General features: G+C 38.5%; 1 protein-coding gene across 1 annotated transcript; it reads left to right on the forward strand.

Annotated features, from left to right (window-relative positions):
* The first annotated feature begins 315 nt into the window (after positions 1-315).
* Positions 316-19,628, forward strand: stk40 (serine/threonine kinase 40). Its single transcript, XM_066683297.1, has 11 exons — positions 316-539; positions 4,873-4,996; positions 5,324-5,409; positions 5,849-5,992; positions 7,012-7,236; positions 7,330-7,382; positions 12,305-12,420; positions 14,160-14,304; positions 14,482-14,601; positions 14,721-14,805; positions 15,332-19,628. Exons 2-11 carry the CDS (start codon positions 4,882-4,884, stop codon positions 15,548-15,550), a joined length of 1,308 nt encoding a protein of 435 aa, XP_066539394.1. The 5' UTR covers positions 316-539; positions 4,873-4,881; the 3' UTR covers positions 15,551-19,628.
* The last annotated feature ends 4,804 nt before the right edge of the window (positions 19,629-24,432 follow it).

Here is a 24,432-nt window from a genome sequence, read left to right on the forward strand (position 1 = left end):
CTCAGAATTGAATTTAAAAAGAAGATGAATTTTACATTATGATTATTCAAGACATACTTCAAAATCCACCATGGGCTACCTGAATTGCATGGCCCACAGTGCAATGATATAAAACTAAACCCCATTTCGACTGGGAGGTAGTTTGGATTATCGTATGTGATTGGCCGATCCTTTTCAAAGGGGCGTATTTTGGTATTTGATTGGCTGAGCCTTTACAGAAGGGCGTATAGTCGATTTGATTGGTGAATCCCTTCAGAAGGGTGGGTCTTGTGTTTGATGTGGGGGGGCGTGCTGTCGCTCAGGGTTCGTGCGTCATTTCCGTTGTCAGGTGGTGCTGCTATGGAAAGATGTGATCAGTGACGGCAGGTCGAGGCTCTTCGGCGCAGGGACGGTTTCTCCTTAAGTAGAACCCTAATACCCTCCGCTCTACGTCCCGCAGACACCGTTTATGAGATACTCCCGAGGATCAGACTCTGCGGAGATGTGGGCGCTTTTGTAGACGGCTGAGGATTTTCCCCCTCCGGCGGTTTGAGCTCGAGGTGAGTGACTTGTTAAATGGCCCGTCAGTCCGACGAGAGATTAAAGATACACAAAAACTAATCGTGACTAATGTTATTAATTAAAAATACACCCTTACCTCATCCTTATACTTAACTCTGCACGGGGAACTCTGGGCCGTGTTAATGCACGTTAATGTTAGCCCGACTGACCGCTGAGATCAGCTCTACTATCGATCAACAAAGCTTAAGTTGCTTTCTTACTCGAATAGTCCGTTCCACCTTAAACAGGCGGCAGAATGTAACGTTGGCTGCTGCGCCATTTAAGGTGGAATATTAAATTAGAAATAAAAAACCACAAAATCAAAACAGCTCCAGCTTCGTCGAGGCACACGTTCGGTTTTAAAAGTGTCAGCTGGAACTGAAACGCTATCTTGAAGCTAGTTGGCTAGCTAACTAGCGTAGTACTCTAAAGACAGCCAGCCCTGTTTGTTTTCGAGCCACGGTTGCGTTTCTTTCACTAAACTGACACATATTACATCCACTGGTAAAGAAAAATTGGGCCAGCTGGTGAGTTCTATTGTGTTGTAATACCAGCCTGAGCGGTGGCTCTTACCTTCCTGTGACCATGAATGTCCTACTGTTAACATGTTCCTTACAGATAGCTCTGAGTAATTTAAACAGTGCCTCAGTTATCTAGCTGGAAGACTCTGCCTATGTCCTAAATAGCTCCCTTTCTCCCTATATAGTGCACAGCATAGAGGTTATTAAACTGCAGCTTTACCGTCCATATAGTCTACTGTGGTCTAGAAAAGAGAACCATTCAGTTTGTATCTACATATAATCCACTTTTATAATGGAAAGCGTTATTCCATAATCTACATAGTAGCTGAGACAGTGACTGAATTTTTCAGAATATAGAAATACAGTGTAGAAATTGGAACTAGTTTTTAGTTCATAATATGTTTATTATGTGTGATAAATAATATAATAGCTTATACCCATTGTTTATACATTCTAAATATACCGTTTTTAAAAGTGGTTTATTTAAATGAAATATTTTATAGTCTAAAAATAATTTAATATTATCTATTTTGACAACATGCAACTTAACATTGGAACATTTGGAAGTAAATGAGTGGTGTTTGAACACGACCTACAACCCTTTATTTTAATTTCCAGTTAAATACCTAGCTGAAATGAAAATGAAATGTGCAATTCTTTTTCGTTGCACAACGAAATGTGTCTTCTGCTTATAACCCACCTGTGACAGTGAATGCACACACACTAGTGCACTAGGGGCTGTGAACAAGCAGGCAGCCATCCCTGGCACCCAGGGAGCAGTTGTGGGTTCGGTGCCTTGCTCAAGGGCCCCTCAGCCATGAATTGAACGAGCAGGACAGTGCTATTCCTTCTCTCCCATCACCCCCAATTTTCCCCATTTAGATTTTTTTGCCTGCTGAAATCCTGCACCTATTGTTTTGCTTAGTTCCCAATACCTTTGTGTTTGAATTAAAGCAGACCTGTCATTGAGGTCAATGTTTTTCATTTAAATAAGTTCTGCATAGTGGTTCATGGTGTGTAAAATAAAGAATAAAATTCTAGAGTTTGTAGACACAGCATTGTGTTAAAGAAAGGCTCATCAAATGTTAGAAAATGAAGCCCAAAGAAGGCTCATAAGAGGCATGAATGTTTGCATCTTTAATGAGAAGAGCAGTGACCTGTTAATCCTTTTTAGGCAATCTTAGAGCAGATTTTATATAAACATGTAGAAAAGGGGCTCTTGTGGATCTTTTTGAACATGTACTATTTTGATATTCATTGACAAAAGGAAAACATTGTTTTCAGAGACCTGAGACAAAAGTGGGGTACTTGGTTTGTCTCAGGATCAAAGTCTGTCCTCCAAAATCTGATTTAACAACTGTTCTTCACTTTTAAATATAATCAGTTCTAGTAGACATGCTCTAGTAAAAATTCTGCAGCCATTTCCCACGTTGCTAAAATGTGTGCCTCTAAATTTAGCTAGCTACACTGGCGTTAATGTTCAAAAGCCATTACACACAAATAAATAACCTTGGTTCACCACAACACTCAGCTTTCTGGATGACATTACCTAAGAAGAAAATGCATGAAATAAATGAAAGATGAAATTGATTTTAAAGGCCCATATCCTGCATTTGTCCTGTTATTATATTTCCTTGACGTCTACTTATAGTTTTAATTAACAATATGTCTTATATTTTCAGCTTCACTTTGTCCCTTGGATATAAACAGTTTTTATATATTTTTTTATTTTTTTTATTTAATTATTTATTTTGTATGTTGTATTTAGCATTATTCCTGTAGCTATCTGAATATTCTGTAGTCTATATTAAAGTCTGTATTATCTAAATATGTTTGTTTTTGGGACTGGCTCTGCAGTATAATTTCCACATGTTAGCTTACAGACCTGATGGAGAAAGATGCATTGTGAAAAATGTACAATGTTTTAAGTAATAAATTTCTTCTGTTTTCCATGCTTAATATTGTATTTTTCAATGGCGCTGTATATTTGTTTCTCTGAATCTGCACTTAAAAGTATTGCATGGTAAAACACATTGTTGATTAACATATTTTTTTTTTTTTTTAACTCCAAGGCTTAGGAGTGATTGTTGATAACATTGATTTGGTACTTCATGGTCTTACATAACCCAGTTTTGCCCAGAGGCAACTGCCAAGTACTCTGCATAAATTGGCCTTAGAGTGGGCTGAAGGTAATGTAGGTATCCTGTCTTATAGTGTGAGGACTGGACTGAAGTTAATTATTTAACTTGTAGCCTGCTTTCATCAAGTCACTTTAATACTTTGTGTTTGGTGTAATTTCTTGGTAACATTTAAGAGACATTTGTGGATAAAGGCATGGATATGGAGTAATTGTGCAGAATTTCAAAGGGTGCTGCTCATGTCTGTCGCTCATGTCTGTCGCATTGTCAACAGTCTGGAGCTTGAGGAGAAAAAGAAACCCTGTCAGAAGTGAGAATTTATGTACAATAGCAGCCAAATGAACTCCTACTCCCTCCAGACAAGCTGTGTTCAGTGAGAGAATAGCATCAAAGGATTTTTAAATGCTTATTCTTTCCATTCAGAGATGGAGAATATGAATCCTAATTATGTCTAATATTAGGAATACACAACTTGTATGTTAACTGGTCTAAATTAAAATGTGCAGTAGTTTTACATGGCTTATTCTGGTTTTAGCTTTACTGTGTTTATTTATAGAATTAATCAAAATACTGCAAACAAAAAAAATCAATTTCCCCCACGTTTAATACATTGGTATGAAGATGTTTGTTGTTTTTGACCAATCATGGCATGAGTGAGCACTTTGGAGCTTCTCTGTGAATCATGCTGTGTTAATGTTGGGCATGTACTTCCTTCTTACAGGAACCAGAGTTTCATCAAATTAGAGGAACCAATTTCCTGGCAAAACAAACAAGCAAGGCTCCCCTGCTATAGCTGCCCTAGGTGTTTACACTGTATTTAAAAAAGCTAATGCTTGATATACCAGTTTAAAGACGTATTTAAATTAGTTATTTTAAGCATTACTCTAATGTTAAATGCCTGAGGGATTTTGATATTTTTATTTTATTTTTTTCCCTTTTTTTCTACAAGGTATGTGTTGCACCGTGTCAGTTTGCAGATAAACTTCACAGATTAAGAGCAGAAGGATTAGGAATGAGAGGGAAAGGGTTAATAAAAACGGCAGACTTGACCATGGGGCCGTAATCTATTTTTGTTGACTTGATCTTCCTTTGGTGTACATGTGCATGGGGGCCCATCTGCTGTGCATGCAGTCCACACATCTGCTGATCTTAAATGTATGGCTGCCCACTGTGTCTGTGCATAGCTTATGCATGTGTCCCCATTTGTGTTTGTGAGGTCACACCAGGAGAATTCACACCAGCAGCCATCCTCTGTTGATGCAAATGGATCTGTGATGGCCTGCCATTCATTCAGTGCTAGTGCTCTTGGCAAACCTTCTGATTGCTCTGAAGAGGTGGGGAGGGGTTATCTTTTACTGACACCAACCCCCATCCCCCATACTTTTTTTTTCTCAATCCCTGTGACTCACTCTTTGCTGCCAGTCTACTGGAAGCCATCAGTAGCTGTGGACTGGATGTTTTCTTTCAGATTTGGAATGAGATGAGCTGGTTTCCTTCAGTGTTCTTGTTGCTGCAGTATTGTGAAGGTGCTCAGAAAGTGTGTTCAAAAGTGCATTTTGTTATTTATCCACAGACTGGATCAAATATTTTTTGACTAAAAATGTTATTCTTTAACTGCTTGCAAGTGTCTTTTTTTTTTTTCCCCCTAATCTGCTTTTGATTTGTCTTTACAGATCTACAGAATGTCTAAGCGTCGTGCTTCTGAGAGAGGAGCAGGGGAGTCATCCGGGAGGGCCAGTAAGCTTCTTTGTCCTGGGATATCTGGCAATGCTAAGAGAGCTGGTCCATTTGTCTTAGGTAAGAAACTCGTTAATGTCATATGCTAAGTTTGGTTATTATAGCATCTAGCACAAACACCGTATATGTGGTTACTCAGGTAAAATACCTGAAATATTTCATATGATTTTAATTTATTCAATTTTGACTGTAGCAGTGTGGTTGTTTACTGTTGAATTGACTTACACAGTCAAGGATTTGTTAGAAATGCAACATATTAGATGGAAGAGTCTTTCTAATAAGTGAGTGTAGATTTTTCTTCTAAGGGAAAATTGCACTCAAGTGCACAAACTGTACCTTTTGGTCCAACAACAGCTGTTCATTCCACCACCACCTCCTGTTTACCAGGTCCCAAACTGGGGAACTCTCCTGTGCAGAGCATAGCGCAGTGTTTGGCCAGGAGAGACGGGACAGACGATTTCTACCAGCTAAAAGTAAGTTAGTAACTTCTGACATTTATTAGCATGTCACCTTTCTAGGGCAGTGAGCAAACAAAAGCCCCAGTGTCTTTTTGTCATGGTGAACCTTTGACCTTCCTTTACAGGCCTCTTCCATATTGTTCATTTATGACCTTATACAAGAGATGCCTCAATTTATGATGGGCAGTTAGATAATGATCCTAAGACCCCTTTTTTGTTTCTGCAAGAATGTATTTGGAGCCCATCCTGGGATTTCAGAATTTCAGCCAGTTCTCTTGTAGGCAGGTCAATATCTGTCAGTTCTTGTCCAGGCTGCATCTCTCTCTGGTCATCTGTGTTGTCTCAAGATCAAGAATGAGCCTGCTTTGTCACCTCTGGATAGATAAGGTTGTTGAGAGGCTGAGGTGAGCTATCTGTTGGTGTCATGCCCTCTGAGCTTTAACCTTTTCTGTAGATTCTGACTCTAGAGGAGCGAGTGGACACAGCCGGGGAGACGCAAGAAGAGAGGCAAGGGAAGATGCTGCTGCACACCGAATACTCACTGCTGTCTCTGCTCCATAACCAGGATGGAGTGGTGCATCACCACGGCCTGTTTCAGGTAGAAGCAAAGCAAATGTATCAGATTCATGCTGCAGGGTTTATTAAGTAAATGCACATGTTCCATGTTCTGAAGTGATCTCTCATGCTTATTTACTCATGAGCCTTTTTATTTCTCTCCTACGGTTTCAGTTTTGCAACTGTTAGAATTCAGTTTGTCACAACGTCTTTTGTGACTAGTCATGTATAATTCTTAGAGTCCACACATTCGCTAAAAAAAAAAACTTTTTCGCTGCACAGCACTCTTAATTGACTAATCAGTTAGTTTAGTTTCTGTTTTAGCCAGACATTCTTCTCAAACTCTCTCATCTACTTCTCTGCCATAGCGGCTTCTCATCTTCTCCCAGCAAAGCATAGCTTCACAATTGCATGACTGAGCTGTGGGCACCATTCATTCAAGCTTGCGCTATTGATTGGGTTGTTACAGCTCCTCTCCACAGCGGGTAATAAAATATGGATCACCTCTGTCTGCCTAGAGGCAGGGTTACCATCAGTCTGTCCACATGCTTATCAGGCCTCAATTTAATGCCCAGCCATGTTTAAATTCTTCTTATGTATATAGAGAATATATAACTTTTGCACTTATAAATTTGATATTTTTAAGAGAAGATTTATATTATGCTATAAGGTGTTTTGCATTTGAATATTCAAAGATGTTATGATAAAGGTACTGCTACTGTGGGTGTGGGTGGGTGGTCTATTTATACCCAAAACTCAGGACATTAAATTTACATTTACCAGTAACATTATTTGTTATTCATACATGTGGAACTTTAAACAAATATAAACTGGTAAAATATGTACATGTAGATATATCATAATGTTCTGAATAAACAAGATGTGATATCAGTGATCAAAAATATTAAATTCTGATTCATAAACATAATCATTACTTTCCATGAGTTTACTTGGCACGCCACATTGTGTCCTGTTTAATCACAGGTAAATATCTAGGTAAAGCTGCAACTGTAAAGGTTCTTCCCTTTCTAATTTCCCTCCTGATCGCTCTCTGGTTCTCAGGATCGCTCCTATGAAATTATAGAGGACATGGATGCCAATAAGGTGCGAAAGATGAAGAAGCGGATCTGTCTAGTGCTGGATTGTCTGTGTGCTCATGACTTCAGCTACAAAACAGTTGACCTCATCAACCTGCAACACTATGTTATTAAGGAGAAGAGGCTAAGTGAGCGTGAGGCTATTGTCATCTTCTATGACGTAGTGCGAGTGGTTGAGGCACTTCATAAGGTGAGTGCTGGCTTAAGGTTTTGCATGTAGATGGATGTCTTGTTTATAAGTATCTATGCACTTTTTAAAATGTCTTATTGTTTTTCTCTGCAGAAGAACATTGTGCACAGAGACTTGAAGCTTGGAAATATGGTTCTTAACAAAAGGTAGGGATTTATCTCTTGGTATTTAGTTATTATTTATTATTTATTTTTATTTTTTTTTACCTGCTGTGCTAGAGAATCTTAAAGACGTCTCTGTGACATTCGTTTGGCCTTCAGGCAGGTGGTTCACCGAGAGAAACCTGACCTCTAGCCCTGGAGAGATAATGCTGTGATTCAGCACAGTGGTTAGAGTTTGGGAAGCAAAAGAGGGAGCTTTTTCCAGTGAAAACAAGGCAGTGTGGAACGTGTCCTTGCCTTGTTCTCTTGAGGGGGGAGAGAAATGGGGGAATAGCTACACATGGAGATGGGGCATTTCAGGTCAGCGAGTGCAGTGAATCAGATAGTTACTGCAGAATTCCAAAGTCTTGGGAGTATGTGAGCCATTTGGCTTTGAGTGTTTTCACAAATTGATGAAATTCCCCTTTATTATATTAGATATATATAGTAGAAAGTTCAAGAAACATTCTGGTGGTTGACAACTGGCTTAAATTAGGATGCTGTAAACTAAATAATTAAAAATCCTAAGGTCTAGCTGCTCACATTTGCAAGCATGTGTTGGAACCACATGAGGCTCACACTAAATCTCCATCAGTCTAATCTTGGAACTCACCCTGCAGCACCATGTGAGCTTGACAGCATGCTCACATGGTGCAGCGGAGTCCATTTTGAGTGTCTCCCAGCAACCCCAACATTACCATTACTGTAGTCAAACATTTAGAGTTGACCATGTGTCTTTTTATATTGATTCTTATGAAAATCAAAATCATTCATCCATCTGCCTATCTATCCCTTTTCTGCAACAATCAAAAGATAGCAGATAGAACATTTTGCCCAGTTGGTGTTAGTTTTTTTAGGCTATTATAGTTTACAGATATAGAGGAGTTTTCTTTTGTGAAAAAAAGAAAGAATTAAAGTGAATGATGCCAATAAGAAGCAGCACATTGATTTGTAGTCAAGCACGAAAGAATGATGAAAGATCAGTTTGATAGATTGACACAAAAGCTTACGTGTGGTGATGATGAAAGGGAGTGCTCTGGTCTGACTGGCTCAGTAGATCAGGAGAGAACACTCTGTCCCAGCTGGAGACAATACAGAGCCCTGCCAAGGATCCATAGCTCAGAGCTGAGTCACACACTCATACACGTCACCCTGGCAGGGCTCTCCCTCTGCAGTTTTTCCACATACCTCTTTTGCCCTTTCGTCTTTTCAACCTGTTCCTTTTGCTGATTGCAAAATGTGTGCTGAGAGCTAGGAAATGAGATGAGGATGTACCATAGTAACAGCCCCTGTCAAGTCCATTGGATAAAGGTCTCTATAAGAGATTCAGGCAGGTGATGTAATTCCCATATTGTCTACATTATTTAAATAAAAAAAGACTACATTTGTATATTGTGATGACAGATACATCGATAGATACCTCATTGATTCTGAAGGAAATTTAGCAATTTACATGAATGTAGTGAGTTGTTTGGGGTAGGGGTATTTTAAAAGGGACCATTGGTAGGATATATTCCAGCCTCTTTAAATATTTACTTTGATACTACTTTAAAATAAGACTAAATTTGATTACATGGTTATTAATTAGATTGTAAACACCTTACTTGCCATTTAATAATCATTTGCAACACAGAGATAGAAAGGACAACCATGACCTCTTATTTGTGTAATACTGAAAGTGCCAGAATATACTGGAAATGTCAAGTTAAAGACTAAGCTAAGACCAGAGAATGTGAGTTTAGTCATTTCACATGTTAAGGTAAACCACATTATCATACATGTATAAAAGACACTCTGTTGGTGGTTAATGTATTAAAATTGGTGGTTAAATGCATTAACAAATATGTGATAATGCTGATAGCCCTAATGTCAACTGATGGGGAAGACAAAGCAAGATCAGTGTCTGTCAGGATCTGAGGTTTAACAGTGTAGATGGACGTGGGTTCACTAGTTGGCCACTGTTGCCCTTTTTCTCTGTGTTAAAACTGTTTATTAAAGACTCTTAATGGATTAGAAACATATTTAATAACCTTTACATGTGTAGTCTTATTCTAATTGGTAACTTTTACTTTTTAATTTAATGTTTTTAATCCAATGGATTTAAATGTCATCTACTTGGAAAATGACAAAACCCAGGAATAGATATTCACTGTGAGTAATCCTTGTGCAAATTTATATGAAAGAGTGGCGTTTAAGACCAAAAGTCAGTTACATAAACCATGAGCAAACCAGCATTATATTTTGTCAAAGAAAAAAGCTAAATATAAATCAGTAAAAATAAGTTAAGAATTAAGTATTGATATTAGCCAAAAAGCAAACTTCTCATGAGCCAGAAAATCCAGGGTTGGATCAAATTAAGCTTAGTTTTCAGGCCGAGAGACATCCTGATTCATGAGACGGGCTCCAGGTGTAGACATCAGCTTCATGCTTTCTTTGTCATAGAGATGACTTTTTGTTTTTACACTGCCCAAAAATCTCCCTTGCTCAGGACAGAATTGAAAACAACTTAGATGCATACTATTTAAATACATGCCAAATAAAATAATATTAAATACTACTTTATTTTCAGCATTTAATAATCAATTCATTAGTAAACAGAGGCTAATAATTGATATCTGGGATATCTATTCAATATGGTACTGAGAGGCATAGCACACTACTGTGATTGAGATTCAGTCACACCTTTCAAACAGCTGACTCCGCCCATTCACACCTCCCTCATGTCCTGCAGAGTACACACACTTTCCCTGTCACTGTGGTTCTTTAGTGCTGCAACAACTCAGTAGTCAAATTGTGTCAGCTTTTGCATTTATGTTTTAATACAAATATATGCTAAAATCCTAATAGAAAACCACTTTTTTAAAATAAATTTCTGGGGATGGTTTCTCACCATTTGGTAGCTCTCTGGTCAGTTTGCATGCAGGATATTTAGGGATGAATGTTTGTACTGATTCCTAAATATATTCCTATAATATAGTGGCACACTGACAATTAAAAAAAAAAAAGAAAAAAAGTTTAACTTCAGCAACATACAAGCAGTCATTTTTTTCCTTCAAACATATCATTTCACCTTGAGCATCTGAACGTAAACAGAATTTTAGATTCTATTAACTTTTTAGCATCACAAAGTGAGCAGAGAATAACACAGAAACCTTAACTTAATATAGCAACTATATTTTAGAGGTTTTCTTTCATGTTTTCTTAGAGATTTACAGGGATATTTGCAGACGGACAATATCTCACAACAACTACACATTCTTCTTGTATACATGTGCTCTCTCTCTCTCACACACACACACACAGCCAGACAGACACAGTCATACCTGTAAACCTTACATTGTGTGTGTTTTATACTAAAGTGCTGAGTGCAGTGGTTATGTGCTTTAGTAGTAAAGGCAGGTGAGTGCTGAAATGGTGTGCAATATCTCTTTTGACTGCAAGTTACTTTTAACTGGGTTTCTGAATGCTAAGCAGTGCTATAGATGGTTACATAGAATCTCCTGAAATCTATTTTTGTTAAATTTTATGGAGTAAAAAAAAAAGGACTGAAAGAGAGAAGGTAATCTTGCACTGCCATTTTATTGGAGTAACAGTGTAAAGTTACCTTTCACAGTCCTTCTTTCTACTTCAGTCATCTCAGTTGCTATAAACATAGTTCCTGTATTGTCCAATGTTGCTTAAACTTAGGAATTCCTTTCATTGAAAAGTTGTATGAAAGCCCTGTGTTGCTTTCAAATGGAGATGGCTGTGTCAGGGTTTCAGCCTTAAGACTTCCTCCTTGCATTTAAATCTTTTAGCTTTACCCATTAGTGGGGCTATTTTTAGCTGCAGGGAGAAGCAAAGATTCTTCCGGTTTCCCTCGTGTGTGCGGGAAGTGGAGACAAAATGTTGTGGTTTAGCATCCTGAGGGACCATCGTGAGAAGAGCAGACAGGCTTCAGCAGCTCAGGAGCTGCAACAGAGGTGACAGAGCAGGATGAAGGAGACCTGGGTTATGTTTCACAAGTAAAAATTTCTGACAAAAATATGAGGATAAAGATAAGGACATGGTGTTCTTGACATTTCTCACTTTGCGCTTATCTGCCTTACTGTGTGGAATACCCTGCAGGCTCTTATCAAAACAACTCTTAACACAGCAGTGGGGTCTAAACAGATGTGTGACCAGACTGACACCACATATATTGAAATGTGTGTTCTATAAACGCTTGGTTTACTTTTAAATCAATAGGAAGCTTTCCCAGAAAGTCACAGGGCTTGAGGCACAGCCCTAATTTTAGCCTTGTGTTTGTATGTGTTAGTCATTGTCAGTGTGTGAAAGTGAGAGAGATTTGGAGAAGCAGTGGAAAAGAGGATGTGACTGAGAGAATGGTTTCATGAATAAAGCTACAGTGATGAGGCACTACAGCTGTGTTTTTGTATAAACCAGATCCATTGGATGGATCCTTCCATAGCAACACTCTGCAGAGCAGTTTGCTCCATGCACATGGACTTTGTGAGCAACAGTTTGTATGCCTTGCAATGAAAACATCTCTGATCACTCCTCTTTACTGTGAAAAGTTAGTCATCCATGTGCTCTGTGCTAAGCCACAGGTTGACACACTTGTTTGTCAGAGTGCAGACTCTGTGTGTACTGTCATGTTTAGTTTGGTTCTCTGTAAAGGCAGGGCATTGCTTTTCTGCTGCACTCCATGGCTCTTTGCCACCCACAACATTTTAGTTGAGATGACACACATGAAAATATCAGACAAGTTGATGCAGATACCAGTAAAGCTAACCCAACAACAGCGGGGAAAGTTTCAGGACGTAGAGTTGGAAAAATCTGGTCAAGAATATTCAAAGTTTTGTTCCCTTTTTTCTTTATTGGCACATTTTTGATTGTAAAATATAATGGACTATTAAGTTGTATTGCTTTGTGTGCCTGTGTTGCAGGACTCACCGGATCACCATCACCAACTTTTGCCTGGGTAAGCATTTGGTGAGTGAAGAAGATCTACTGAAGGACCAGAGAGGAAGCCCAGCCTACATTAGCCCTGACGTCTTGAGTGGTGAGATGTTGTTTGTGTGTTTGTATGTGTGTGTGAGTGTGAGAGAGAGAGACTGTGACTCACCCTTCATGTCACCACTGTAATCAAAACTCATAAACTCAACCACCCACGCTGCACTGATCACGACAGCAGTCAGAAACAGCAGGGACGACAGGGTTAGTTTACCAAGTTGTATTATTTCCTGTGTAGTGTGCCACAGGTCTTCCATGTGTCTTGTGTGTTTAAGTTATGAGTATACTGTAATAATGACTGCTCTTCATTGTCCATTGTGTAATGAAACAGAATTTGTCCTTCGTTGTATTTAGCATTGCTAGCTTTGTTTACATTATAATTTTCACAAAAACTGTCCTCTTAGATTGTCACTGTCCATTATGATGGCACTCATTTGTTATTTACTAGGTAAAGTCCAGGTGTTTTTATTTTTTTTGTATGTGTGGTTGGCTTGGAATGGTCGAGCATTTTGTTTTGTTCTCCTCGGTTCTCGTAAAAACAAAGGGAACTCGGATGTAGATCAGCAAAACGTGACAATAGAACAATGAAGCAGTGCCTGAATGAGTCATCAGCATGACTCATACAGAGGGAAACTGCTCCTCCTTTTCTTTCTTTTTCTCTCTCTCTCTCGCTCTCATTTTTATATATATATTTCTTTCTTTCTTTCTTTCTATATTGTCTCTGGTGATTAATATATTAATATTCATGGAGTGGAAGAATGTGGATGCCTTGTGCATGTAGTTCTGGCTGACACACGGAGGCTCAGCCCAGACACATATCTGCTATACATGACACAACTTCAGATCTGTAGCCTTCTCTGTCATTAGCAGTGACTCATGAGCTTTTCTGCTGCTCCTCTTATAATTAGCTATTTATGGCCATGAACAGAAAGACGTTGAGTTTTGATATGTCCGTCTGCTGATAAGATATATTGTTACCCACCTTTCCAAGAACAGAGCCTTATTATTATTATTTTATGCATGGTACTATTAAGTCACTAAAAATGCTGGGTTGCTTTTCAGTTGCTTTTCTTCTGTTCTTCTATATGTCCCTGCCCTTGTGTGTAATTTAAAGAAAATAACAAGTGATGATGATGATGATAAATATACAGAATTTATTAAAAGATATATAATAAATGTGTGCAGTTGCTCAGGGCTAATGTTTGTGATTTGATTAAATTAGTTGATGGTGTTAAAGGCATAAAAGATAAGGAAAGTCGATGCACACTACAGCAGACTGTGATATGATAGATGATCAACCCCCCTCTTTTTTAAAAAAATAAAAATAAAAATATCTCAGGCATACATGTAATCAGTTTGTAGTTTGCCTTGTGCTAGCAGAATTGCTTGATTTCATTGAATTGTCTGTTATCAAAGTCATATTTTTACACTGTGTCCAATGTACTCCTACACACTGTTATTTGTTTCATCACTTGACATTTACATTTTGCTGATGGGGTTTAACACACTCATAATGTTGAGAGAAGGGGGTTGCATGACTCGCGTGCTTTCACTGTGCAACTTTATGCTTTTCGCTATTCACATTTTATGCATGCAAGTTACCTCAGTATTCCTGATTTTGTTTAACGTTATCTCAAAAATTGTGAGAAATCTATATTCAAAATATCCCAGTGTTTCTGCAAGACCTGTTCTTGTAAGCTATTAAGAATTGTGAATGTTGCTCTTTGAAGGCACTAGCTTGGTATGTCGAAGATTTATAGGCTAATAGTGTTGCATGCTTTGTTGCAGGTCGGCCATACCGTGGAAAGCCCAGTGATATGTGGGCTCTTGGTGTGGTACTTTTCACCATGCTCTACGGCCAGTTCCCATTCTACGATAGCATACCTCAAGAGCTTTTCCGCAAGATCAAAGCTGCAGAGTACTCCATCCCTGAGTAAGTGACCCATACCTCTGCTTTTGATACCCTTCTATCATAAATCTTTTATAAAAAAAAAAATTTTTCTTAACCTTATTAAAATGTATGTTTTAACTGTTCAAGCAACAAACTAGCTTGTGACATTCTCTGTCATGTGTGTGTTCTTATATTCTTTATTCTTATTTTCCTTTGCAGGGATGGACGTGTGTCTGAGAGCACGGTCTGTTTGATCCGTAAGCTGTTAGTGCTGGATCCTCAGCAAAGGCTAACTGCTTCAGAGGTGCTGGAGTCTCTCAGTGGCATTATTGCCTCCTGGTCAGTCCCATTTTACTGATTCCTTTCTGCATCTTACAACACTAATTTATAGTTTGCATTTCCTTCAAGAGCAATTATACATAGATCTGTGATCTGTTTTCTTTGAACTCTGCTTGTAGGCAATCAGTCACGTCAGTGAGCGGCCCCCTGCAGGTGGTACCAGACATAGACGACCAGCTCAACCAACCAGAGCATCTGCAGGAGGTCAGTTATCGGCTGGTGAATTTTGCTGTGAATATTAATGCAACTTTGTAGGTAGAAACTTGCGGTTCAGTTGCAGAAATAAAACGATCAGCCAAAATAGTGAAACAACCTCCTTGTTTCTACACCGATTATTATCAGCCACACTTACAACAGAGATGGACTTTGTATCTATAAAATTTCAGACTGTAGTCCATCTGTAGCTCTGCATTTATTTCACCTTTTTCTTCAATGTTTAGGACCCTTACAGGACCACCACAAGGCTAAACTCCTTAGACTACAGTGTTTTGTGTGTGTGATAAAGCTGGGAATGTGCAACCTGCCTTGTTATTTTTATTGTCAGAGGTTGCAGAAAAGTATGAACAAAGATTTGTTAGAGATTTAAACTTTTTTTGGACATTTTTACTGAGTTCAGTTGCTAGTGTGTCAATTGCCAAATTATATGTATATGTAAAAGCACTGGCTAGCAACGTTGTCTGTGTAGGTTACTTTGTGACTGTATTCTACACTATCTTGTTGCACTCTTCAGGTGAAAGTGACAGAGGAGTCGTCGCAGTACGAGTTTGAGAACTACATGCGCCAGCAGCTGCTGCTGGCAGAGGAGAAGAACACTATACATGAGGCCAAGAGCTTCCTGAGCAAGAGGCCTTTTGGCAATGTGCCACCAGTGAGGCGCCTGGGCCATGACGCTCAGCCTGTCAGCCCATTGGACGCAGCCATACTTGCCCAGCGCTTCCTCAGGAAGTAGTGCTACGGCAACGCCTGCAGCCAGGAGCGATCACTGTGAGCAGGGTGCCTCATGGAACCGGCCTAGTGTGTGTTCGTGTGTTTGAGAGTGTTTGGGTGGGGAGATGCCATTTCAAGCATTTTTTTTTTTTTTTTTTTTTTTAAATCACATCTGTTCCTCTCACTGCCTGAGAAAGTGGACTCTGGCTTGAGAAGCACACAAACTGTGGGACTTGAACCCCTGACATACTCCTCCTCCCTCTCACTCTGACAGACATTAGCAGCAATACAGATACTGAATCATGTAGCAAATGGGCACACACATGCATACATACAACTCTCTTTCTCCTTTTCTACTGTCTCAGCACTTTCCATGGGAACATCTCAGACCACCGGACCTCCTTTTCCCCTTCATCCAGACCCATCTGTATTGGTCCCATCTGCATCCACACTGCAAATCTACCTCTTACAGTCTCGTTTTGTTTGTTTCTCAGTCCGTTCTGAACTATGCTATCGATTCTTTTTAAAATCAGCATCCAAATACAGGAGGTAGTGCCACAAGCACAGGTTAAAGAGCATTATTATTTTTGTGTGGAACTCTTTTGGCATGTTAAAACCAGCAATTTGTTTTGCCTCACAATCTGAATAAGCTTTTTTTCCCCACTCAGAAAAGTAGCATTTGACACACAGTTCTGTTGTTTCCTATTGAAGATTTTCATTTCCGTCTTGCCAGCTGTAACCTCAGTTTTGAAATTGTGTATTCCTTCTTCCCTTGATTGGGCATTCACAGGCAGCTAGTGTTGTACAGCTGACAGTCTAAATGCCAAGAATTGGATGATAAAAATCCTGAGTCTCCTCTTTTATGTCCTGCAGACCTGTGAGGTACGATATGCTCTCCCTGATTCTCTTAAGTGCAAGCAGGTCCAGGAGTGGTTTATTATTTTATTATATATTTTTTATTAATATTTGCATCTATTCCCAAACAGACATTATTGCTTTATTGCTAACACTTTACTGTAGGGCAGTGTTTATGAGGCTAAATAACACCTACATAAGCTTGTCATGAGAACTCGCATAAAACCTACTTAAGCGTTTTTTCAAGGCTTAAACAAGATCTGTTTTGAGTGAATAGCTGAAGTCTTATAAATGGTAAAATGTAAAAATTTTTTATCTAAGGACCAGAGAAAAATCCTTCCATTTATTTAACCAGCCTGACAAGGCATGCGCTACATTATATCACAGTGGCATGCATTGAGCTACGATGTTATGACAACCCAGGTGTCATGACAGTTTCATGTCAGGTAAAAAAAAAAAACACTGACATCGCACTAGATGTTATGAAATCATAACGTGAAATATGGCAAATTCAGATTTCTGAAATGTAATGCCTTTTTTTTTTATAAATGTATATTTAGGTCTACAACAGATTTCAAGAAAAAGGCTTATGTGGGTTATGTGTAGTTATCTACTTCATATTGATTACCAATAACCAAATAATAGATGCTTTCTGGTGCTGTTCCTAATTGGATTGGTTATGGTGCTGGTTGTGCAGAGAGCAGAGGATCTGCACACTGAGTAGATTGGTGCAGTCAGAGGTGAGGGGAAGCCATTGGGAAGCAGGATGGCTTAGGCTGCAATCACGCGGAAGTTTAAGCTCCGTTAAGCCATGTAAGCGCCTCCCTTAAGCTCTCCTCCGCTGGCAACCCAGGCCACTCACCCTTTGAAAAGCAGCCAGTGCTTTGAAGTGCATCTCCTGCAGTGGGCGTCATGGTTCTGTTGTTCTTATTAAGCGCAAAGATAATTTCTGCCCCTCAGACCAGGGTACCAGGAAACAGCCACTTAACTAAACCCAGAACCTACAGTAGTCAGCATTGATCAGGAATGTATAACCGATTCTAATCCTTGCCTTCTTTTCATTTAATTACATTTTCTTTATGTATCAGGCATAGAAAAAATTAAATATAATCCATTCAAAACAACAGTCGCATCTATTTATTTTTCTCATTATTGATGATAATGTTGCAGGATATAAGTATTCCTGATCTTGTGTGGACTGTTTTCCAATTTCATTTAAGCTACTTGTATAATTCATAGCCACTGAATAGCTTGCCTTAGATTGAGAGATTGTCATTTTAGCAGTGAATATATATCTTTGATGCTTTGATATATCTTAGTAAACAGGTTGTCTTACATCGGTCTGTGAACCTGTGATTTAGTTTGTGAGGTCCTGGCTGGTTCCACTAGGGTGTGTATTTTTTTTTTTATTTTTTTATTATTTTTTTTTTTTTAAGGAAAAGGAAACAATCCAGTACTGTACTGGTCTCTGAGCTTCTCACCTGTAGTTCTAGTTATTTCTGCTGCTAAGCTTTTGGAGGCTAAAGCAGCCCTGCAGGCAGCATGAGTGAATCTTCTTGGCTTTCCACTTTTATTTTTTCTTATTCCTTTTTATGGGTGTTCATTTTTTATTTATTCGCTATGTATAAATTGTCTTGCTTTCCTGTTATTTTTGAACTCCCTCTGTCCTTTTAAGGTGTGAAGTATCATGAGATCATTGCATAATCCTTCTCTAAAGCATTGCTGTGATCTTTACATTTCCCCCCCCTGTAATCCCATGTGAAGGTCCCCCCCCCCCCACTTTATTTTTCTTAATTTTCGAGTAATTTTTGCCACAATCCTGATGGGTTATTAAGCTACATAAATAATGAGACTGACTTTGCATAGCTCTATTTTTACGCAATCTAAATTATAGCACACATTAGAATTACATTTAGAAATGATGTAGAGTTTATCCTGCAAGTTTAATACAACACCGCACTCTGGCCAGTGTGTAAATACCATCTTGATGGCAGTTTGTGTTCATAGTACAAATACCAGTAGGCTGTCATCTTGCAGAGTTACACCAGTACTTCAACAAGAGATGAGTACTTGTCAAAGTGATTTTGCCTGCCATTGAAAGCATTAGTCTACTCCCACCTCAATGTGAATATTTCTTGGGTATAAAGCAGTATTGTAGTAGATGGCATGCTTGTGAGAAAGAGTGTGCTTGTGAGAGAATTCTCTGTGGGGCTAATATAAGTACCCTATCACAAATTGAACAACGTGTGCCCAATTGCCCAATGGATGCAGAGCAAAGTACTGACTTCCTGCACAATCTTCTCACTGTAAATCTGTAGGTTTACAATGTGATTGTGTTCTTGTTAAGTCAGTAACTTAACACAGAGGAACTACATTTTTAGCTAATTTCTGCTGTTAAATGACCGCCCCGTTTAAGTGTCCAAACAGAATTGCTCCCTGCATAGACAGTTATTTGTAGCGCTCTTGGCATCAGATGGCCAAGCTGTATTTGCAGCATGAGACGTGTATGTTATTGAGCTATGTTGTTTATACATTTTTAGAAGAAATTAATGCATGACTCAGACTTGCAAGATGTGCCACAAGATCTCTGCAATTAACATACCATATAATTTGGATAGCTGTGTGTGGTTTTCAGAAGTTAAATTCACAGTTGAATTGCAAATGCACTAAAAAAGAAGACTCATCTCTGTAGTGATAAATTGGGAGATTTCATTTTGAAGTCAAAGCAATTTTTGTTTAGAAATATGATTTTTCTTGTCCTGTCGTATTAACAATTACATATTTTACTAACTGGAAAACTAAATTGTTGTAGAAATAGATGATGGTAAAAATGGCTAAAAGCCTAAAGGTTTGGTGTTGTAAGCTGCTTGGTTGGATAGATATCAGAGATGAAACTGGGAAAATGTACAGAGATAAAATCAAATTTGTATAAAAGACATATTTTTGTACTTCATAAATCTCTACATGCATGTCAGCAATAAACTTTGATATGGAAAGTACTGTTTACATTGTTTATTTGGATGGGCATATGGAGCATTTACGTATGAACACATCCCAAGCATTAAGACTGTTTCATATATTTATAAACACACACATATCCAATAAATAAATATATAACTTTTCAACGATGATACTGATTGTTTTGGGAGGCTTTAAATTATCACTCTGGCTTTCAGTGCTGATCAAGCTTTCCTGTCCATGTTATTTGGTAAGTGCCTGTATTTTTATATTCAGATGAATTACATTAAATGGACATTTCTTTTAAAACATTGGTGGACAGTCTTTATTTGTTCAACTATTTTAATGTACACCCATTGCAGGCAATAGAACAGGATACGCTTGAGTCGCTTTAGAGTGCCATGAGTTGAACAGGGGGTATAAAGCCTTCTAATCTTTAGGATATGTTGAAATGGTCCAAAACCTGTGCCGACCTCACACATATGACAGAAAACAATCAAATTTTCACATCACTGTTTCACCATCTACCTGAAAAGCAGTGTTACTATAATTATGAATTCCCTTGATTTCAGATGATGAGCAGATGTCCACAAACTTTTGATCATATGTAGAATTACCACATTTTTAATGTTAATTTACTAAGGCATTTCGAATTGTGTTACTAATTTACAATTTCTGCAAAACTTGTTCTGTTTTTGGCATTTTTGAATGAATGAAAAATGAGAGCAGTCTCCTTACTGGATACCACAGCATGAGCGCAGCTGATTTTGTTTTAAAGGAGAATTATGCCCTCTAGTGGAACTATAACGATCCTGCCCGCCTACAAATTTTGTTTCTCTAAAACAAATGTACAGAAAATCATGTTTTTGACGCCAGTAGTTCTGCTGTTGTGCTTCTTAATGAAGTTGAACAGGGCCCTCTTTTGGTACTGAACATCAAAATATCAAAACTGTTACTGAATTAACTGTCAAAGAATAAAAGAATGAGGAGAGAGGCCGACCTAATACAACAATACACACTCAGATGGGGATGCGAGGCAGAGTTTGAGTTGTGTGACAGAGAAACTACCTGCTGCTCCACTGTGCCGTGCCGTTCCTACTAGATACCATCAGTGATATACATTATTTATAAGGTTATAGATTATGAGCAGTTATATTCACACTTAAATATAAATGTTCCTTATCCAAGGCTAGGAGTCCAAAACAGCATTGGCTTCACTCTCTCCAGGTGAGTAGACATGGAGTACGATTACTGTCAAACATAAACGTGTGCATGCTTATATACTTTCGTACATAAATATTTAAAGGTCTGTGCCCTGTGAAGGACTGGCGCCCCCTCCAGGGTGTATTTCCGCCTTGCGCCCAATGATTCCAGGTAGGCTCTGGACCCACCGTGACCCTGAGTTGGATAAGCGCTTACAGATAATGAATGGATGGATGGATGGACAAAAGTCTGTTTTGTACGAATACAACTTCTAAATAAATATAAGATAAAAAAAGACTTATGAATACGACTTGAATTATTACGGGTACGAATTGGAAGGTGAGAAAACTGTCAAAAAATATGTCACTGGACTCACAGGCAAGATGCATAGAGCAGAAGACTAATCGATTCGATATAGTGCGCATGCGTCTGTGCCCTGCGCCTTGTTTTGAACTTGTGGTGGCGGCAGGGTCCGTGAACATTTTATCAGTTTGGTTCTGGGACTGAATGGAGAATGGGAGAAAGGAAAAAAATCCGGCTCGTTTATTCGTTTTAAGTTTGAACACACGAAGACAGGAACGAGAGAATACAGTCCGTGTTTTGTATGCGGTTCATTATTTTGATTAGGAAGTGTGGGCGGGCTTAAAGCACCCTTTACACCTCATTGGTCAGTCTGAGCGATCACCTGTTCTTTAGCAGCCCTCTGCAGTTAAAGTAAGTCCCAAACGCTTAGAATTCGTATTCGTACAAAACACACACAAAACAAATTAAAATATTAATGTACAAATTAAATATTTATGTACGAAAGCATATGAGCATGCAGACATTTATTTTTAATCTTACTCCATATTATAATCTTACTCCATACCTGCATAACGGATATTGGCAATTAGCAGTTCTCCAAGTTGTTTTGTGCAGCAGTTTGAATAGAATTGGTCGCTGGCTTCACATGTTGCAAAGAAAACGTACTAGATAAACATTCATCTATTTGAATAGCGTTACAGTAACTTCTGTACAGTTTCATGTGAATGGAAAATCCAACTAAGCCAGAAGAGAATGGCACGATTTAATGTGGAACGAAGCCATAACCTGGAACATGAGACGGAATGCATTGAGTCTTTATTCTTATACTTTAGACTGAAATACATAACAGTTAAATGTTTTAAGTAGGCTTCCTACTATTTACTACATATATATATATATATATATATATATATATATATATATATATAATATGATTTGCATGCTCCCAGTGATATATATATGTTATTATTGTTATTAATAATAACAAAGCCTAGTCGTTTGCTAGATCAGTGGATATTTACCATTCAGAATGTTCAAATCTTCATCTGTTGAGGTTGTTATTGCCATCACTGTTTTCCCTTTCTAATGCTTGAAATGACTGGCTGGATCTAAAAGAAATGTACTGAAAATCTGAATAATGATCTGATTTTGGACTTCATGAGGTGATGTTGCTAAACTCACTGAGATCTTAGAGCTAATTTCATACATCAAAATTATACAAGCTCATTGTCTAAACCACTGCCCCTCAGTACTGCCTCCACATTAAAGACACAGACCCATGATCTCGTAGTCATCTGATACACTGTTGTCAAATTGGAGACATTTGTGAAGAAATGTTTTGTTGTGGGTGGATGATCTGTTGTTTTCTGCCCTCATGGGTATTTCCAGTCTCCTGGCACACAGTCTGGTCTTGGTTGGATTGCGGTTGTTTGGTCTCCTAAACATGAGTAGAAGAGACTTTTATGGAAAGATATACAGTACTGTGCCAATGTCTTAAGTATCTGTGAAGATACCTGGATGAATGCATTTTTTGTTGAAATATTCTGCTGAAATATCTTCTGCAGTTTGTTGTTCTATTTGTTATTTACTGTTTCTTTTTTTTTTTTTTTTTTAAAGTCACATTGACCTTTTACCCAGTCTTTGTCTCTTGTCATGTGACATTAAACTCATGATTTTGCACAAAGTCATCCAGGGCAATTTACTAAGGTGAGAAAGAATGCAAAGGGGCAAAACGCAGCCCTTGACAAAATGGCCTCTGGTATTACTGTGAATCACCTTTTCCCCCCGATTATCTGAAACACATTTAGCTTTGATGGCTTTCAGCTGCAGTGACTCATGAATGCACTCAATCCCTGCACTTTCTGCAGAGGAACTGATACAGGTTCAGCTTCTATTCAAAGTTAACTGTAATATAAGCCATAAAACCTCGACTGGAAACAGTTCCAAAAGAATACCCTCTTCTTAAGCTCTACCGAGTAATGAAACAGAGATGTTAGCCCATTTGGACTTGTTGTACTTCTATTTTTAACAGGAGCAAAGATCTGATTTTTGGCAAGATACTTGAATGCCAGAGTGTCTGATCCCTAAATACTGCTCACCCCTTGGCTGTTCTTTCAAAGCTTTCATTCTTTTATTTACAAAACTGTTATGTTGAACAGGGTGTTAACCAAGTCTGAGTATAAAACTCCTGTCATTTATGATATTTATGGTTTATTTATTAAATCAGTCACGTTTATATCTCAACTACAGTTTGTTATTTTTGGTCTTGCTCCAGTTTCACCCACTTAAGGCCTCCAGCCTTTGGAAACAATTCCAGTTAAAATGGGGAAACTTGCTTACAAGTAATTGTGAGTGATGTCCAGTACAATTGATAAGCTTTCCAGGGCTTTAATTCAAAACTATATATTTCTTGTAGCCCTCCAGACAATATCATTTTGTTGTCTTTTTTGTTGCCAGTACCCCAATCTGCAACATTGTCCTCTATTCAACCCTGAAACTTTACAGACTCTAGACTATGCTTTGTTTGCTAAGTCCATGTTAAGTTGACCCCTGTGCCCCTAACTTTGTGTCCTGTCTCTCTCTCTGTGCATATAAAATAAGACCTTCTGTATCCTGCTATCTGAATATTTTGCTGCCATTTACTGTGCAAACATGTAGGTCCTTTAGTCTGATTTCTAAGTCTTTTGGTGAGGCTTTCTGTTAATTCCCAACCTTGACTGCAATACCCATTTCAGATGTTCTTGTGAGAATTTCAAAACATCAGTTGTGTTGAAATGCTTACTAACTGTTTGCTCAGAATTCAGATTAAATCAGAATTCCAGCCTCTCCTTTTAACCTAATGTCTTGTGGGTTTATGCATAAAAAAATCCCAAGACCTCCCTGGTGTTTTTGTTGGTTTTGAGTATCATATGAATTTGAATCCAAACTCACAGTAGTCTTTTCTGGGGTAATTTAATGATAACAGATCGGCAGGGCTCCTGCATTAAAATGAGTAGTTGTACAGTCTCTGCCTGGAGTACAAAGGCATGCTTTCCACCTGACCCTGTTCTTACCTTTCCAGTTCGTACGACTCCATCCTGTCACTGCTACAAAGGAGTTACCACATTATCTACAGTTTGTACTTTGAGTCAGTTGGCTGTATATCTCCTTATATTTTTCCTTCACGCATGTGGAGCTGTGCTCTGCAGGTATAAACCCCTTCTTCTGGGCTTTGGAATTTCTTCAGCTCCTGCAGCGACTCAGTGTATTTTTGAAAGCTTATATGGAGCAGAAGAGAGCTGGCCTTTCTAAAACTGCCTGCTAAGTATGAACATCTGGCTTGGGGGAACAGAGTAACCCTTTCAGAAGGAACCGTCAACACTAACATGCTGTCAACACTAAGGGGTGGCAGCGCAATGAGAGGTCAGTATGTGTGTGAGATTGGAAAGCAAGTAAAACATTGTCTTCAGGACAGATTGAGTGTGGCTTCAGAAAACCAATAATCAATGGATATAAGGCAGAAGTAATGCAAGGAATGATAAATCATGAGGGTTTAAAGGCATAGTTCACGATTGTAATCAGAAAACACTTTATAACAATGCTAAC

The sequence above is a fragment of the Hoplias malabaricus genome, chromosome 10, assembly GCF_029633855.1.
Source record: "Hoplias malabaricus isolate fHopMal1 chromosome 10, fHopMal1.hap1, whole genome shotgun sequence".
In the NCBI taxonomy this organism is placed as follows: Eukaryota; Metazoa; Chordata; class Actinopteri; order Characiformes; family Erythrinidae; genus Hoplias; species Hoplias malabaricus.

Coding starts and splice junctions, on each gene's coding strand:
- stk40 (XM_066683297.1), top strand. CDS start 4,882: ATGTCTAAGCGTCGTGCTTCTGAGAGAGGAGCAGGGGAGTCATCCGGG. Junction 5,993..7,011: donor ATCACCACGGCCTGTTTCAG/GTAGAAGCAAAG, acceptor TCTGGTTCTCAG/GATCGCTCCTATGAAATTAT. Junction 7,383..12,304: donor AATATGGTTCTTAACAAAAG/GTAGGGATTTAT, acceptor CCTGTGTTGCAG/GACTCACCGGATCACCATCA.